General features: G+C 58.4%; 1 protein-coding gene across 2 annotated transcripts in view; it reads right to left on the bottom strand.

Annotated features, from left to right (window-relative positions):
• The window catches only part of NOL4L (nucleolar protein 4 like), a 127,445-nt gene that overhangs the window by 23,248 nt on the left and 86,299 nt on the right, over positions 1–17,898 (bottom strand). The window contains exons 1-2 of one of the 2 annotated variants that reach the window (XM_058562946.1): positions 15,196–15,306; positions 6,837–6,978 (exon numbers count right to left, since the gene is read on the bottom strand). In XM_058562946.1, the coding sequence (XP_058418929.1) occupies positions 6,837–6,945 (109 nt within the window). In that variant the 5' untranslated portion in view covers positions 6,946–6,978; positions 15,196–15,306. Of the gene's footprint in view, positions 1–6,836; positions 6,979–15,195; positions 15,307–17,898 lie in introns of those variants that run through there. The other variant, XM_058562945.1, reaches the window with a different exon arrangement.

Genomic DNA, 17,898 nt, shown 5'->3' with positions numbered 1-17,898 from the left:
AGGCAGGGTCTTGGGAGACTCAGGGTCCTTCGACAGGACCTGGCATGTGCGGGTGGGAGTGGGACAGGAACTGAGGAGATGCTAGGACAAGCTGTGAGCACCCCGGCCCTCACAGCCCAGCTCCCCTTCCAAATAAGCAAGACTTCGGGGGCTGAGAGCAGGGCAGGGGGTGCTGGGGTGATGTTGTAAAGAAAGCTGTGGTCAGAGGCCCACAGGGCTCAGTGGGCAGAGGGGACCGAGAGAGACCTGAACGGATGAGGAGACAGGACTAACCAAGTGGGTCTAGAGAATCTGGGTGAGGTGAGGAGGAGGACCCCTCAGTCTTTCAAGGGAGGCCCCTGACACAGCTACAGTCGCTCAGCCTGGGTGAGCCAGTTGGCCATGGACCCCGGCCCCTGGCCCTTCAGCACAGCTTCCTGCACCAGCCCGGCCACCCAAGAGGAAACGATCCCGTAACACCATTCACCGAGCCTTCCCCTGCCCCAGGCGTGTGCTGAGCCCTGTTCACGGTCATCCCATCCTCAACAGCTCGGTAAGGTGGGTGCCATATTATCATCCCACCATCCTGAGGGGAAGTGATTTGCTCCGGGCCACACAGTGAGGAGGAAGCAGAGGCAGGATCTGAGCCTGGGTCAGGCAGCGTGGCTGGGGCCTGCATGTTTCCCCCGCAGACCTGCCACCCTGCAGAGACCGGGGGAAGGCACACAGGGAGAGAGGCGCAGGCGGGTGAGAAAGGAGAGGCAGCACCACTGTAAATAGTGAGCCCCGGGCAAGCAAGTCACACACCTGTTCCCAGGTGACCGCCCTGCCGCCCAGTTTGCATTTCTGGGTAGTGGAGGGCCCCACCCGAGGGCAACAAGAGCCAGAAGGCAGGAAGCCTTGGTCTTCTCACAAAGAGCTCCTGAGGACACACTAGGATTAATGGTCACAGTCACCCAGGCCAGACTACGGGCAGAAGCCTGGGATCAGAGAGTGAACAACTTGCTTAAGACCACACAGCAGGGACAGGGCAGGCCAGGGCCTGCTCAGGAGATCCACAGCAGAGTGACAGGGGCCTGCCTGCAGGGAGCTATGTCCAGCTGAGACCCCAGGCCCACAGAGGTGGCTCCACCTCTCTCCGTCCTCCTGGAACCCTTGCATACCAGGCCCTCGTCAGACAACCTGGCTGTGGCCTCCTTGCCCTGTCTCTCTTGGTTGGAGATTGGGGTCATAGCGAGCTTCTGGAGACATGCGACCCAGGAAACCCCCGACCCTGGCATTTGGCATTTCCCTCCCTTCCCACCCTCCTCCTGACATGCTGCCCGAGCTTCCCAGGCCGCCCTACCCGCCTTCAACCTCACACCAAATGCAGCCTCTTCCAAGAGGCTCTTGCTGGTCCCCGTCTCCACCACTAGTACTCAACAGCCATTTGGGGAGCAGCTACTCCATGGCAGGGGCTGGGGATAAAGCCCAGAAGAGAAAACCCCGGCCTGTGCAGGACCTTGGCCCTGAGGCTGCTCCCTGTGGCACTGTTTGTAATAACAAAAGAGGGCACTTGAATGCCCTTCCTCAGGAGTGGCCCAAATGCTGGCTCTGGAGTCACAGAGACCCTCGTGGTGGCTTGTGGTCTGGGCAAGTTACTTCCTCCTCTGCAGAAAAGGCACAATCATAGTTCTGAGCTCACAGGGTGGGAGCCAACCTGTCACCAGCTCAGGGCCAAGCATAGAGCGGGCTCAGGAACGGGGCCTCCAGTCACTGGGATGACTGGACAACCTTTAAAAATGTCACCGCAGTGACAAGGGGGAGGCAAATGATGTTATGTGGAAAAAAAGGTGGCGGCAACACTGCACTATGCAACCCCCTTTTTTCTTTAAGGAAATGAGACTGATTATATGCACAGAAAAGACGCAGAAAAATACGTGCCAAACACTGGTATTTTCGATGTTCATTTTTTTGCTCCTCAATTTTTCTAAATTTTCTACAAAGAATGTAATACTTGTGAAATAAGGGGAAAAATAGGATACATTTCTGCAGAAACACACTCCCTGCCCTCAGAAAGCTTACAGCCTGGCAGGGAGCCCACGTTGTGTGAGCCTGTCCCTCCAAACTGCAGGCTCCTCGAGAGCAGGGCCGGGCTTATCAACCGTGCATGCCATCGACAGGGGCTCAGTGCTCACACGACAACACTGAGGGAGAGCCTGAAAGAGCCCAAGCCTTAAGCCAGGACCCTGAACGCCTTTGTCCAGCCTCACGACATGCTCTGGAGGGGAGGCTCCAGACCTTCCGGTCTGCAGGCAGGAAGTGCTGGCACCATGTCCCTGGAGGGAGGGAAGCTCTGAAGTCTAGGGGGTCCCAGAGGCCCGAGGCTGGAGGAGCTGTCTCATCTGAGCGGCACAAACAAGAGGCCCCGAGATGCCCCAGGACGCCACGCAGCCCCTGCTCAGAACCCCCTGCAGACCCTGCAGCAAGACGGAAGCAGGACCCTGGGCTCTCCCCTGGCGCTGGCTTCCTGTCTGCCTGGGAGGTGAGTAATGTCCGCTCCCCACCCCCATGCGTCCCTTCTGGGGAGGCCAGGCCTCACATTTTCCGTTCAGGAAGGGGCAGAGCAAGAGGCCTGGTGAAGCACATCAAGGGGAAATGGAAGGAGTGGGCCCTCGCCTGGCCCTGCCAGCTGTGGTGGGGACCCCAGCTGGGACCCCAATAAGCCAGTGCTCTGAGTGTGGGGGGAGCCTCCTCTGGTTCCCAGGCTCCCCCGCCATCTTCTGGGGAACCTCACACATGGCCTCGATGCCTGCCAAAGAAGGAAGGGGAGGGGAGCAGCCTCAGCACCCGCTCCTGACTCTGGCCAGATCACCCAAATTCTCTCCCTGATCTGCAGTTTCCTCCCGTGAGATGTGCTCGCCCACGGCAGTTTGCCCCAGGTGAGGAAGCACGGCGTGCGAGGCACACCCCCCGCCAAGCAACCACTGCTGTGATTTCAGGGAGACGCAATGGGACCCGTAAAAGAGATCTGTGAAGTGAGGCCTCAGGGGCGGTGGCGGGTTTGGGGACAAAAGCACCACCTTGTTTCAGAGCAAGCACACTCCCACTCCTGGTAAACTCCGGGAGTGAGAGCTGGCCTGCCGATAATTCATTCCTGGTCTCAGCCGTGGGACCTGCCAAAGCCCAGCCTTCATCTCCTTTGTTAAAATTTGAAAAAGGAGGAGGAAAAGGAGGAGGAGGAGGAAGAGGAGGGTCCCAGCATATCCACCAACAGATGTGGATGTGTGCAAACTGCTCGGCTTCTTGAAATGCTTCTGGGCTGCAGCACTGGCCGGCAGGGGTGGGATGCTCCCCGGCACAGCCTTGGGAGTCCCCACACTTTCTGGCTGAGGGAGAAGACCCAGGTGCTCAGATTGGGGGTTGTCCTCAGGAACAAAGAACCCAACTTGTCCCCAACAAGGGTGGACCTACATCCCTTCCAGATGGTGTGCTCCGGGGTAGGTCTCAATAAACATTTGTTCCTTTATTCATTCAGGTGACAAATATTTAGCAGGCCCCTGTAATGTGCCAGGCATGCAGCCAGAGTCACTGGGGACAGAGCAGAGGATCCTCATCTCCAGAGCTCACAGCGGGGGCCTCAGACATCATTTTTCCAACTTGCCAATTCCATGGAGGACTGAGGGCCACAGACGGCACACCAAGCCACCTTGGGGGTTGGTGGGGTTGGGGAAGCTTCGGGAGGAAGGCATAGGAGCAGGGAGTGGAGACTGTGGAGGGCTGTGGCTGGGTGTGGAGCACAGGGCCAACCAGAGCCCCTACTTGGCCTGTCCCCACCCACTCCTTCGTTAACAACGGGGACGTGAGAACACCCTGAAACCACTGATGGCCTCTCATTGACTCACAGATGGGCGCAGGATCTCAGCTCGTGTCTGCACTGTAAGCAGTGGGGAGAGGGGAGCTGGCTGCACACCACCATGGGGGCTGGAAGGCTGGATGAGGACTCCAGGCCGGGTCTGTGCCTAGCCAAAACCCTTTGGGAACCCACTGTTCTGGAGAGACATGGCAGTCACCAACAGATCTAGGACCAGAAGGGGCAGCAGAGACTAGGCCAGCCAGTCTCTCATGGCCTGCGACCCCTGCACTGGGTCTAGGTCGGCCTCTGGCCAACACGTCAGCCCACAGCCTCCAGACACAGTCTCTGATTAAATAATTAAATTGATGGTATCGCGGTCAACACCATCCTCCTTGTCTCCAGCTCTGGCTGCCCACCCTGATAAACACCCTTGTCCTGTCAGCAGGCCAGCCTGCCTCAGCCCCAGCACCCATGGCCAGGAGGGACCTGGGCAGGAGATGTGCATGACTACACCCAGGTCAGCGCCCCCACCTGCTCCTGTGGGACCAGCTGCAGGGCACGCTGACCCCACCGGCCTCGCTGCTTCTCTCAGCTTCATCTTTGTGATCAGCCAACCTCTGGGTGGTGGGGCAACTAAGGCTGAGGAAGCGCCATGACCCCCACAGAAACACTCCCTTCTGCTACCTGACCCTGGAGGCCCCCAAATCACCAAATCTCCCCAGGGAAGTGTCTTCGACAGGGATCAGACCCCCAAAGGGTGGCTGTGAGCAACAATAACACAAGACTTTTTCAAGAACAAGTTGGGCTGGGCTGGCCCCGTGGCTTAGCGGTTAAGTGTGTGCGCTCCGCTCCTGGCGGCCTGGGTTCGGATCCCGGGTGCGCACCGACACACCGCTTGTCCAGCCATGCTGAGGCCGCGTCCCACATACAGCAACTAGAAGGATGTGCAGCTATGACATACAACTATCTACTGGGGCTTTGAGGGGGGGGGGGGAGAACAAGTTGGGGGAATATGGCCCCCATTCAATCCTACTACTATGGGTTTTAAAAAAAATGTTCTGGGGGCCGGCCCCGTGGCTTAGCAGTTAAGTGCGCGCTCCGCTACTGGCGGCCCGGGTTCGGATCCCGGCGCGCACTGACACACCGCTTCTCCGGCCATGCTGAGGCTGCGTCCCACATACAGCAACTAGAAGGATGTGCAACCGTGACGTACAACTATCTACTGGGGCTTTGGGGGAAAAAAAGGAGGAGGATTGGCAATAGATGTTAGCTCAGAGCTGGTCTTCCTCAGTAAAAAGAGGATTAGCATGGATGTTAGCTCAGGGCTGATCTCCCTCACACACACACACACAAAATAATAAATAAATAAAATGTTCTGGGGGTCAGCCTGGTGGTGTAGTGGTTAAGTTCACACACTCCACTTCGGCGGCCCAGGGTTCGTGGGTTCAGATCTCCGGTGCAGACCTACGCACCACTTGTCAAGCCAGGCTGTGGCAGGCATCCCACATATAAAGTAGAGGAAGATGGGCACGGATGTTAGCCCAGGGCCAATCTTCCTCAGCAAAAAGAGGAGGATTGGCAACAGATATTAGCTCAGGGCTGATCTTCCTCACACACACACAAAAATGTTCTGAATCCTTCTTGGGAAGGTATAACTGATGGCCCTTGGCTGAGCTTTGCTGGCATGGCCCTTGGTGTGGCCCTCAGTTCGCTCAGATGGGAGGTGGGAGGTCAGCTGTGGGGCACTTCCCAGCCCCAGAGCCCCCAGCAGCATGTGGCTGCCCCAACCCTGGGTCCCCATTCTGTGGGAACGCTGGAAGGCAATACTGGTCTGGGAGGCTTGCAGCACGAGGAGGTTTTGCTGACCTCATGAGGCATCAAGGCACAAAAGCCTTTTCTTTCCCAGCAGCCTCGCACCCCACTCCTTGAAGGACCACCACCTGGGCTCCCCAGCCCCTGGCCCAGCCACCCCGGCTGCCTCTCTAGGCTGGGTCTCCTCCCAGACAAAACCAGATTCAGGCCTGCGAGAGCAGTCGGAAGGCAGGCGCACGGGTTCTGCCATGGAGACGAACTTTGACCCAAACTGCAAGGCTCCTACCCCTTATTTACTCTTTACGGCTAACCCGTTTCACAGAGTTAACATTACACCCCTTTTTAACCCTGCACCTCCCTCCCGCATTCCAGGCCCCGACCTTCGACCCTTCCTAATTGCCGGCTCTACACCCCAGTTCTCCGAGGCCCGGCTCCGGCTCATCCCCCACACCCAGTCACCTCCTCCCCAGAAATCAGAGCCCAGCCAGGGACACTCTGACCACAGGCACCACCCCCTGGCCCATGACTGCGTCCAACTTAGGCCACACTGGAGCCCCAGAGCCCAGCCCCACCGGGGGCTCCATGCGGGAGCTCCGGAGTAGATGTCTGGGATCTGACTTCTGACCCTGACTCTCCCACTGCAAGAAGGAAGCCTCTGTTCCAAGGGAGGTTGGAGGAGGCTGCCCGGCAGGCCCTGGAGAATGGTGGGGCCAGGGCTAGGGAAGAGTCTGGACAGCTCCTCAGCAGGACCACACCTCATCCCACGGGGCCGGGGGCACATATGTGGACGAGTGCACTGCTGGCGCGCTCACCAGGTGAGGAACCCTGTCCTACAGCCTCACACCAAGCCGTAGAAGCTAGGCTGTTGTTTTCAATACTGGGCAGCTGGACTGTTCCGGGTCAGGCACACTGTTAACCTTCCCGGGCCTGAATCGTGATAACTTCGAAATCCCTATCCCACCAGCCCATGAGCATCAGTGCAAACAAACAAGCATGACCCCGTCAGGCCGCCAGGCCCCGAGAGCTCTATCCATCTACCTCTGGGAGGAACGACTTGCTCTCTCTGGAACCAGGGGCTGGGGCATCAGGGCCCCAGAGATGCTGAGAACGCCAGGGGTGGCTATAAGCCTGGGCCTATGCCACTCCAGAGGCCCCAGCCCAGATCCCACCACTCCAGATTCCTAGGTACCGGCCCCCCAGGGACACTCACCGTCCTCTTGGCTGTGGAGGTTCTGTGGGCTCCGCATCCTCTCGTCCTGGCTGGGACTCAGGCTGGAGGCCAGGTGTGGGTCAGCTGACATCCATGTGGAGTCGTTCATATCAAAATCTTCACTGCTCACAGAAGTTTCATCCTGCGCAGGGACAAAGAAGGCGAGTGTTCAACAAAGACGGGCTCTCTGCAGCCCTGAAGCCGCATTTTGGGGGAACCCCAGGGCCCATGGCATTTGGAAGTGCCCCAAAGGCCACAAGGAGCCCCTAAACCTTGCAGTGGGGGCTGGGTGGCTCCCACTGCCCCCCATGGAAGTGGCTCAGGCTCTGGTTCCTGTCGGAAGCCAGGGCTAAGGGCCGGCACTGTCTGTAATTGAAGACAATTACGAGGTCTCGCATCCTGTAGGGGCGGATGGCAGGGCCTGGCTCTTACCCTTGTGAGCCAAGGTTGAAACAAGCCCTGTAAACAAGGGCCACCACTCCCTGCTCCCTGCCCATAGCCCGGGAAGAGGGCTCACGCCACACAGGGCCAGGTGGCCAGAGTGGGTAGCAGGACATGGCGGGCACCGCCGAGGCCAAGCTGATCGCCCTCACCAGGCCTGACTCCCCCCTGACTCCCGTGCAGCATGCATGGAATTCCTTTCTCCCACTCCCCCAGCCCAGAGGACATTTCTGTCTTCCTCCTTCCTAACCTTTGCTGTGCTTCAAAGATATGCTCTTGGGCGGCTTCCAGAGCTGCAAAGGCCAGCCCCAGAAGTGTAGAGAAGGAAGGGGGTGGGGCAGGCGAGGGTTTGGATCAGACCGCAAAGGGGGTTCGGCTCAAGGGCCTGGGGGGGCGCCAGGGCCTTCTAAACAGCCGGAGGGCCTGCAGGGGAAGACCACGCCTGCCTCCTCTCCCTCGCTGGCTTCAGTGAGCCCTTGGCCAGTCATCCGGGAACCCCCGGGGCGGGGCCCCTTCCATCCAGCTCTCCAGTGGGAAGGGACCCCACCTCCTCCTGGCCCAGCCTTTCAGGAGCAGCAGCAACTGTGTTTGGGAGCTGGCTGTAAAACGCCCAGAAAGATGACCCAGCAGCTCCCACAGCCGCTCCGGCTTTGCCCCTCCCCTCTCCCCTCCGACAAGATACAATGGCCTCTGTGGGCCCCCAGTGAGGACCTCTGGCAGAGCACGCCCCCCAAATCCTCCCTCCTGGGCCCCTCACAGAGGTCTCTTTTATAGTGAGCAAACACACTTTGGTTTGAACTTTCCTCGGCTGCTGTTCCTGAGGCAGACACATCTGCTCTCCAAGTGCTGGGGAACCAGCACGGATTAGCCTCCGCTCCCTCCCCCGCCACAACGGGCTGGCAGGGAGTTTCCTGGAATTTACAGCTTCTGTACAGCGCGGAGTGTGCACCCTCTGCGGCTGAATCCAGAGGACGCGGGCTGGGCCAGGACGCGGCTCTGCCCAGCCCCGGGGTTCCCATGTGGCACACCCAGAGCCCCGTGTGCCTCGGGGGCCGGAGACCACGTGTCCTCTCGTGCCCTCTCCCCACAGATGCACGCGTGCACTTGCTCTGCCTCCCTCCTTACACACAAGCACATCCACCCACAGTCTTCCTCGGGTGGAAGCGTGCTCACGCACATTCACTCAGACTGTGTTCTCACACCCAGAGTGACACACACGTGTCCAAAAGGCTCTCTCTGCACAAAGGGTACAAAGGGACAACTAAACTCTCCCCTGCGCTAACAGAACAGAACTTGAGAGTGAGAGGGGAGGTTGGTGGGGTGGGGGGAGAAGGACCTTTGGAGGTGTAGAGCCCACCCAGACTCTGGGGGCCAGGACAGGGGCCTCCTCACTTGGGCCCCGTGCTCCTTCTGGCTGCCCAGGGGACACTGTGCTCAGGGTCCGACCTCAGTCATGGCTGAAGCAGGAAGGCCCTCTCCTGGCTCTTGGGTGTTGTTGAAACACTCACAGTTTAAAAGACTGAGTATTCTATCAACATCTGGAAGCACCAGCTATTCAAAATGCTCATCCATTCATTCAACAAACATTTATTCAACACCTGCTATGAGCCAAGCACAGCTGTAGGTGCTGGGAAACTCGGGGGAGGACGAGACAAAGTCCTGGCCCTCCTGGGGCTCACTGTCTATTGGGGAGATGGACACTCAGCACAAAAACACGTCACGTCAGTGGTGATGATGGCTACACAATGAAATAAAGCAGAATAAGAGACAGGGACCCGCAGGGCTGCGTTGGCCAGGGTGGGCCAGGAGGGCCTCCCCAGTCAAGGAACAACTGAGCACAGGCCTGCGGGAAGTGAGGAAGGTTGCCGTGTGGGGGTCCACATGCAGAGAGTTCAGGGATTGAGGAGCAGCCAGGAGGCCACTGTGGCCGGGGGTAGGTGAGCAGGGGGGCAGTGAAGCCACATGGGAGTGTCCCCTCCCAAGGCGCACATAACCCTGGGCAGGACTGTCTCAGCTCAGAGAAAGGCTTGGGGAGCATTCCACTAAAGGCATGCGGTTCTCACTGAGGAGCAGGAAAAAGTCAGAACCTCTGGACGCAGCACGGAAGGCTCCCACACTCCAGCCCCACGCGGCCAAGTTTAAAGCAGTAACAGAAGCCAAAGTTTACCAGGTGCTCCCCTTGGATGGTCCCATCCACCTCCACCACAGGGCCACCAGGTACAGTTATCAGCCCCACTCCACAGATGAGAAAACTGAGGCTCCAAGGGGTTAAGGCATTTGCCCAAGGTCACACATTAACAGGTGGCAGAGCCAGATGTGTGATCCTGAAGGTCCAGATGCCCCCTGCTTCTCTCCCACCTCCAAGCCTCTGCTCTAGCTGTCCCTCTCACCTGGAATGCCCACCCTACTGCAGGGCTCTGCAATCCAGATTCCTAACATATGCCCTCCCCTCTCTATCAACCCCAGCTCAGTCTCTGCAGTTCCTCTCACACAATCTCTGCCTGTACCACTGGCCCCGGCAAGCAGGCAGGCACATACCCCTCAGCTGCAGCATGTCTGCACACTGTGGATCTCTGCCCTCTCTTTCCCCAGAAAACCTTGTCCTTCCAGGAGCGGGGACCAGGCTCTATGTTCTCTGGACCCCCCACAAGGCCAGCAAGACTCCAACTGGCTGAATTGCCTGGCATGATACTGGAGTTTAATGAGGATGTGGCATTAGCTTGACAATTAAGGACTCAGTCCCATTGCACACAGTTCTTGAACGGAGACCATCTGAAGCCTGGACCGGGGCTTGCGGGCTAGCGGCAGTGTGCTGCCTTGCAGTCTCCCTCCTGCAAGCTGCCAGGGGTTTCTCGCAGCGCCTAGGGTTTCTCCAGCTCAGATCACTTAACTGTCCACCAAAATGACCCCCTTCCACTCCTCCCTGCCCTGATAGGTGCCGTTGGGAAGAGGTGGGCCAAATTTTACTTTGACGTCACAGTCACCGATATTGAAGAACATCCAGTGCCCCCACACAAGGGGCTTCGGGGCAAGGGTTTTATGAGATTTCCTGGCAACAGCCCCATGAAAAAAGCAGGCATCCCTGTCAGGCCTAGATCCTGTCAGGCCTAGCTCCAGATCTGGCACCTGCCCCTTGGAGACCTGCCTTAGCTGCCCAAGGGCATCGTAGCTAGTGGCAGAGCTGGGATTGGAACCCAGGCAGCCTGTGCCCAGAGCCCACATCACAGGGCCACCACACCAAGGGGCCGCCTCACCACACTTCCTCCCTCCGATCGAAAGAGCCATATTCCTTAATGACAAAGTGAATCAAGACGAGACTCAAAGAGAACTCATGGGAGATGAAGCGATATTTACACCGACACCCCCACACGCTCGCTCACTCTCTTCAGTGAGTCCACACACACATTTACTGGGCATCTACTACATGCTGGCGACACAGATGACTCAGGCAGGGTTCCCTTCCTCCAGGACCTCGTTATCCAGGGAAAGAGACCAGCTAAAAATGCCGACCTGCTTCGAAGTGCTGAGAGAGAATGGGGCTGTGGAACCCGCTTCCAGGTTATCTACTGACTAGATGGAAGGGTTCTGCCATATGAATCTCCGTTTTGTGGTCAGTGGCTGTATCTAAGATTTTGACACGACTGCTATGGCAATTTTTTAAAAGTGAGAAATCAAGTCTATTAAACCTAACTTCAAAACAAAACAAAACAAAACAACGAATAAGTCCAGATCAAATTTACACAGACAGCTTCCACATCCTCACTTTCAGGGCTGACCTGGGAGAGAAGCCTTCCCAAGACCCCACCTGCCACGGCAGAGCCCCCCGCTGCAGAGGGCCGATTGTAAGTTCACCTGGCCACGCCAAGCCAAGGCTCCAGGAGCTGGCTAATTACACAGGCAATTACCAGCACACACAGTGCAGAGCCCATCAACCACTGTGCAGAGGGGGAAACACACCCAAGTCCGGAGGGACCTGCAGGAGGCGGCCAGGGCAGGTTTGCAGTGGCAGGGCCTCGGGCCTCTGCATGGACCTAGGGCACTCCCCCTGCTCGCCCAGAGGTCACAAGTCGGGCATTTCTTGCTTTTCCCTTCTGGAATCTCAAGGGAATTTGGTCTACTAATATCTCTCTTTCTGTAAACAAACTTCAATGAAACTTTCATTAGAAAACAAAAGAGTGTGTGCAATCCATTACCTCTGGGCCCCCTCTTCCCCGACCCCGCGTGACTGGCCGGCCAGCTGCCCCTGGCTCCTCTTACCTCTGCCCTTGGACACTCTGAAGCCTGCAGCCTTGCCCACCTGTCGATCAAGTCCACTATTGTGGGTCACAGGGTGATAGGGCCAACTGCCCTTCTGAAAAGGGAACTCACGAGTTGGGGGGGTCAGGCGGGCAGCACCCAGCCAGCCCCTGGGACACACCCCAACCTGCGAGCCCTCACTCTGGGCAGAAGAAGAGCCGACCAGACCCTCCCTGCTCTTATCAGCAGTCCAAAATTCACGGGCAGGTTCAGTTTCTCTCCACCCAGGTTCTGAGGCCCTTCCTCCTCTGCAGGCAAAACCTAGTAGCAACCACTGCCCAGTCCAGGACAGGGAGAAAATGGGAGACCAGAGGGGAAATGGTGGAAACGCGCCTGTCTCCATGGCATGTAACTCCGGGCAGGTGCTATCAGTAACCTGATTATTTTACAACTGGGGTCAATTTCTCGGGAACTGGGTTCCTGGTGCCTCTGAAGCTCAGCCATTTGCATCCTCCAGGACAGGGATCCTGGGGCGTGCCTCACGCAACATTTTCCAGGCCTTTCCACAGAGCTGTAACTCTATCTCTACCACTTGCTTTGAGAAAGAAAAAGAGGAGGATTTGCTGAGAATTTAGTGCAATTGTAAGCCGTAAGCCCTGACCAGGAGCCTTGGGTGTGTGTTTCCGACGAGGGCTGAAGGGCAGGGATGTGCCGGGGGTGTTTCTGGGCCAAGCAGGAAACAGATCCCTCTCTGTCCAGCCCCGGGTCTGTTTGCTGAGACGCTGAAGCTCCTGCTGGAAAGACCACCAGGCTCGGGCAGTTGTCCCAGCACCAGCTGTACCCCAAGGAGGCAGGCACCACGGTGCAGAAAGTGAGCACCTCCTTCTGGAACACCTGCAGGCCCCTTCCAGGCCCTGGAAATTCTTCAGTGCGAGGCAATTCCTCCCCTTGTCTCCATGTCAGCAAGCATTACACACACAGCCTTCTGAGCATGCCAAGAAGGTACTGAACCGCATGTGACCCCAACTTAACCACTTCAGTTCATCAGATGGCTTATTAATAAAAGACGAAAACCCCCCAGGATCTACAGCGACAAGGCTTCAAATCCCCGTTGTGAAGGGGATGCACCAATGAAATCTTAGGGTGGTCTGAGCCACAGCTCCTGAGAGTGGTGGGGTCCCAAGGCTGCTTCTTCATGCTACACCCCAAGCCCACCTGGCCACCAGGGGAGGAGGCCAGCCTCCTGGGGACAGTCCTTGCACAGTTCCACTCCCTCCTGCTAACATACCTCCTCTGCTTACTAGTCACACAAGCACAAGCTCTTCTGGGAAATGTGAAGTAGGGGGCATCGACATAGCCAATCACCTACCCCATTGTAGTATTCTCTCTCTCTCTCTCTCTCTCTCTCTCCCCCTCCCCCTCACACACACACACAGCGTCTGTCAGAAACATATTCACATAGACATGGGGATGCTCTGTCGTCCTTGCTGCCATGGACGCCTGGATGCTGGGAGTGAGCATTTTCAACACCTTCCTACTAGTGCATTGAGTGTAAAACGGGCTTTTGTTTCCTAAGCAAAGGCAACTGGCTGTCTTCTCAGCACCCCTCACCACGAGGGCCTCACGGACACCCCAGGCCCTGCCGGGAACAGGGGTCTCTTTAAAAGGGAGGCTGGAGAGATGAGCTTCAGCAGAGTCCTTCCAGCCAAAAGGAGGGCTGGAGAGGAACCACTCTGAACTGATCCCCTGCAGGAGTTTCCTTCCAAGAAAAGGACCCAGACAAGACAAAAAAAGTTCTTGAGCAACTCAGAGGCAGTCCAGCTCCACATGGCCCCAGGGTGGCTGAGGCCACAGAAGTTCCCCCAAATCAGCCTTCCCTGCTGGGAGGAAGGCCCTGGGGTGCTCTGCTCCCGGTGTTCCACAGGAAAGTGCTGAATGGGGTCCTGGGGTCCTGCCACCCAGCCGAGGTGCAGTGGGTGTGGGAGGAGGTGCGGTCTTAAACCCCTAGCTATAAAACAAGCCCAGCTTAAGTGGGGAGTAGACAGGAGCTTGATATTATTCAAGGACACATTTAGGCCCTAATGGTTTTCCAATGAAGGAGTAATTTACTTCCTGGGGGCTAAACTACCACTGGGGCCTAGGCCATAAATGGGTCTTTCCCCCCAGACCAGAAGCAGGGGGCAAGACCAGGCCCCTGGTCCCATCACACAGATGGCTCTCCTCGGAGGAGTTGTGAGAGCCCCACACACCTCTCCTCACACCCCCCACCTGGTAGGCCAGGGGCCCAGGCTGGGGTTTCCAGCTGATTCTGGGATAAGTAGGGCTTTATCTCAAGGGAGAATCTATTTCAAGCCACAATCCTTCTCAGAAAGAGGAGGAAATCACAGAGTCCAAACAGCATTTCAGGTGAAATCAGGAGGTTATTAATCTCCCCTCAGAGCAGACAGAAAGAAAAATCAATGTTTTAGAGGGGGGAAAAAAGGTTCCATTTGAATTAATGGGTTTGTGGCTTCTCCATTGATCTGCGCCTCTTCATACTTTCTTTTTGTGCTTTTGTGCTCTTGGGGAGGAGGGAGGGAGAATGGAATGGGAAGGAGGGGGGGGTGGGCCTCCCTATAAGGAAAAGGACGGTCTAACCTTAACCTTTCTCCGGGAATAATGCTAATTAGCGAGTCTTAACGAGAACTTCCCCCAGGAAGCACGGCCGGGTAGGGGCGACCGGACTCCGGCCAAAGCAGCTCTAGGTGGGAGTAAGGGGGGGGTCACTTCTGACCCCCAGCGGCTGGAATAAAAATGCGGATCGCGCACCCCCACCCCGCCCCCCCGACAAAGTGTCCGGCCCTGGAGGCCTAGGCGGAGAGCGCAGAGGGCAGGCGGAGGTGTAAATCCAACTTAACCCGGGCGCGCGCGCCCTGACTCTGGACAGCTGCCCCCGCCCGCTGTGTCCTCTTCATTAAGGAATGCCCCTTCGCCAGGGGCCGCCGACGCCCCCTGCTTTTGCTCCGACGGTACACCTGAGAGGGGCAGCCGGTCAGCTCGGAGAAGGGACAGGGGCCTGCCGAAGTGGGCTCAACTCAGCAAACCTCGTCTCAACTCCCTGCGCCGAGGCAGGGAGCCCCTCCCTGCCACTCAACGCTTCCCGTCCTCACATCCCCAAACACAGTCCACTTCCCTTCTCTCGGCGGCCGCCGTGGCGGCAACCCGAGCCCGGCCTCCACCCCGCCGCCCGCGAACGCCTTCCTCCTCGGGACGCGGTGCCGAGCCCGCTGCAAACGGTGTGGCCGCCGCACAATACCGCGGCGCGGCGCACACAATCACCGCCCCCCAGGACCGGCGGCGCGCACGGCCCGGGAGTGGGGTGCGCCCAGCGGCCCCCAGCACTCCGGACCAGGCACACCTCTCGGGCACCCCGCGGCCCCCAGAGTGCAGCCTTCACTGCCCCCACCTCAGTCACACTCACCCCCCCCCCCCAGCCCACTCCGCACAGGGCGCAGCCGCTTCCCCGCGCCCCCCTCCTCAGCCCCGGCGCAGGAAGCTCCCCCGCGTCCCCTCCCCGGAACCCCCTCAGCCCCCCACCCCCCTAACCGCAGCTCAACGGCCGGCGGCAGGGGCAGGAGGAGGGGGGCGGCGGCCGGGGGCCCGGAAACGGCCGGATCGCGGGGATCTGGGCCGGACTCCGTACCTGGGCGGGAGGCGAGGCGGAGACGGCGGTCGGGCTCGGCGAGTGAGCAGGGCGGGCGGTGGTGACAGCCCCACAGCTCCAGCTGCTGCTGCTGCTGCCGCCGCGGCCGCCCGGGGAGAGGGGCTGGCACCGCCGCGGCGCGTCACTGCCCGGCCCGGGGGCGGGGGTGGCCAGGGGGAGGGCCCAGGCGAGCGGCGGCGGCGCCGCGGCCGGGAGGGAGGAAGGGGGAGGGGGGCACCGGGCACAGGGAGGCGGGGGAGGGGGGCGGGACCGGGCACGGGGCGGGGGCCGGGGGGAGGGGAGCACAGGGAGGGCGCACACTGGGGGAGTAGGAGGAGCAGGAGGAGGAGGTGGAGGGGCGGGCAAGAGAGAGGTGTGGGCACGAGGGGAGGGGGAGAGAGGAAAAGGAGGCACCCAGAGAGAGGAGAAAGGAGGGAGAGGCGGGGGGCAGGGAGGAAGGAGGGGGTGCTGGGCCAGGTAGGGGGGAGGGATGAGGGCGCGCTGGACGCGCCGCGGTGCGCTCTTCAGGGGGAGAGCGCTCTTAAGGGGGAAGCGCTTCGAGGACGATCCTTGCCGGGGGCTGAGCCCGGGAAAGAAGGCGGTGGGGTCTGTGCCCGCCCTCGCTCCCAGAGGCCTCAGTCTTCGGGTCCGGGGGTGGGGGCTGGGGGGCACCCGGCCGGATCTCCGCGTTCAGGCCAGGAGAGGAGAGACTTGGCCCAAAGAAAGTCACTCAGGCACCATCAGAAACTCTCGGCTCCCCAGGGCCTTCGGGCAGTCCTCGACCCCCGCGCGTCTCCTGGTTCCCCAGGGACGCGGGTCCTCGCTGGGAGGGGCTGCTGGGCCAAGGGGCTGGGCTCCCGGGCAGTCGGAGCGAGACCCTGGTCTGAGAATAACAGGCACGTGGCCGACTCTCTGCCTGGCCCCCCACCCCCACCCCAGGGCCCCCCTTTTCTTGATCAAGTTCAAGCTCGGGCTCCTCGGCGCGCTGCCCACTCGCTGCCCTCTCCCCTCCCCTCCCTCTCCCTCCCTCTATTCCGCACCATCTCGCCTCTTCACTCTTCCTTTGTCTCTTTCCCACCACTTAGTTTACACCCTCCCCTGCTCCCCTCCTTCCCCCGGGCGGGCGCCTAAGAGCCAGGCTGGGCTCACCTGTCCGACCCAAACATTTCAGCGATCCCGAGCGCCCGCCGCCGGCTCGCTCCCGGCTCCCTCCCCGTCCCCCTACCCCTCCTCCCGGTCATTGTGCTCCTCTAGACCACACGGGCAGGCTCCATACGGCGCGCTAGCTACAGTTGTAAAGTAATAGGATAATATCAAGAATGCTGCTCCATCCCAGACCTGGGCGCGCACTGTCCGCGGAGACACAGCATCGCAGGAGGGGGAGGACCCACACGGATCAGAGACGCCGTCCTCCGCGCAGACAGACCTCATCCGCCTGGGGCGCAGGAGAAGGCGGCAAGGGGCGTCTCGGGGTAGGGGGTGGGAGACCCTGGACCTCCGAGCAACCTCAGATTCAGCCTGAAACGTAACGCACTGGTCTCCAACCCGCAGAATTAGACCCCGACGGAGAAGATGGGTCAGGGCCACATGCCCCTCTCCCCAAATTCACACCATCCGTTACAACAGATCAGACTTCAGAAAAAACTTGTGCTTTAATAGGAATGGGGAGCTGCCCTCGCGGAATCCTGTGAAGAAATGGCCAAAATACAAAACAAAACCCAATAACGATCCCACCTCCTGGTTCCTCCGGTAGCATCCGAAAAGGAAGGGCAATTTCTACCGACTTGACGCTACAACTCATTCATACTGGAACCAGCAAAGAAGAGAAAACGAGACAGCCACCGTGATTCTTTGCAATTTTGAAACAGACTGCCTTTAACCCTCTAACTTTTTTTCTGTAAAAAGCCTTTTTCTTTCTTTCACTGAAAGCTTTGCATTGTGAACAATCCGAGGTAAACAAGGCTCCCTCTACAGGTGCGAGTTGGAAGTACAACACACAGGTTCAGAACTCAGTCCTCACCCGTTAAAAAAAATAAAAAGATGACAACACATCAAATTAACGGCAGGCACACAGACTTCCTTCCACACATGCTAAAGATTTTACTGTCAATATAAAACTCACACTTTCTTTTTAAAAGAGGGTGTAAGCATGTTACTCATTAGCACCTTTTATCCCGGAAATCAAATGTGTTTTCAAACCAATTCACTCTTCCCAGTTTTCTCTATGCGATTCTCTCTGAGACCTCACCCTGTGATGCAGGACAGTCTCGAGGCTTCATTACCTGAATGTCCACACATGTTGGTGCCCAATAATACATTTTAGGATTAATTAGTGGCCCACCACTCCAGTTCATCAAGGGAAATGTGGGCATTTCCAACGTGGGATCTGTCCTTCCACACTCTGAAAATGAGATAATTCAGGCCCAGGGTTTCCCATCTCTCCCTGCTGTATTTCCAGAGACCTTCGACTTTTCCTGGCCTGAGTCACTATTTCACAGCAGTGGTGGCCATCTAGGCTTGAACTATAAAGCCAAATCCAACTGAAGTTCAAAGGTGGAATTGAACCCAGATAACCCACCTCTTTTCTGACTAATAACAGAGAGCCAGTACCGCCCAGGAGGGCAGAGCAGTGGTTTTCTCTAGGCATGAAATGTGAACTCATTTACCATCCAGGAGCTAAAACAGCCCCAGCCCCACTCAACC

This window comes from Diceros bicornis, chromosome 19 (assembly GCF_020826845.1).
Source record: "Diceros bicornis minor isolate mBicDic1 chromosome 19, mDicBic1.mat.cur, whole genome shotgun sequence".
NCBI lineage: Eukaryota > Metazoa > Chordata > Mammalia > Perissodactyla > Rhinocerotidae > Diceros > Diceros bicornis.
This window is presented reverse-complemented; position numbering and strand designations above follow the sequence as displayed.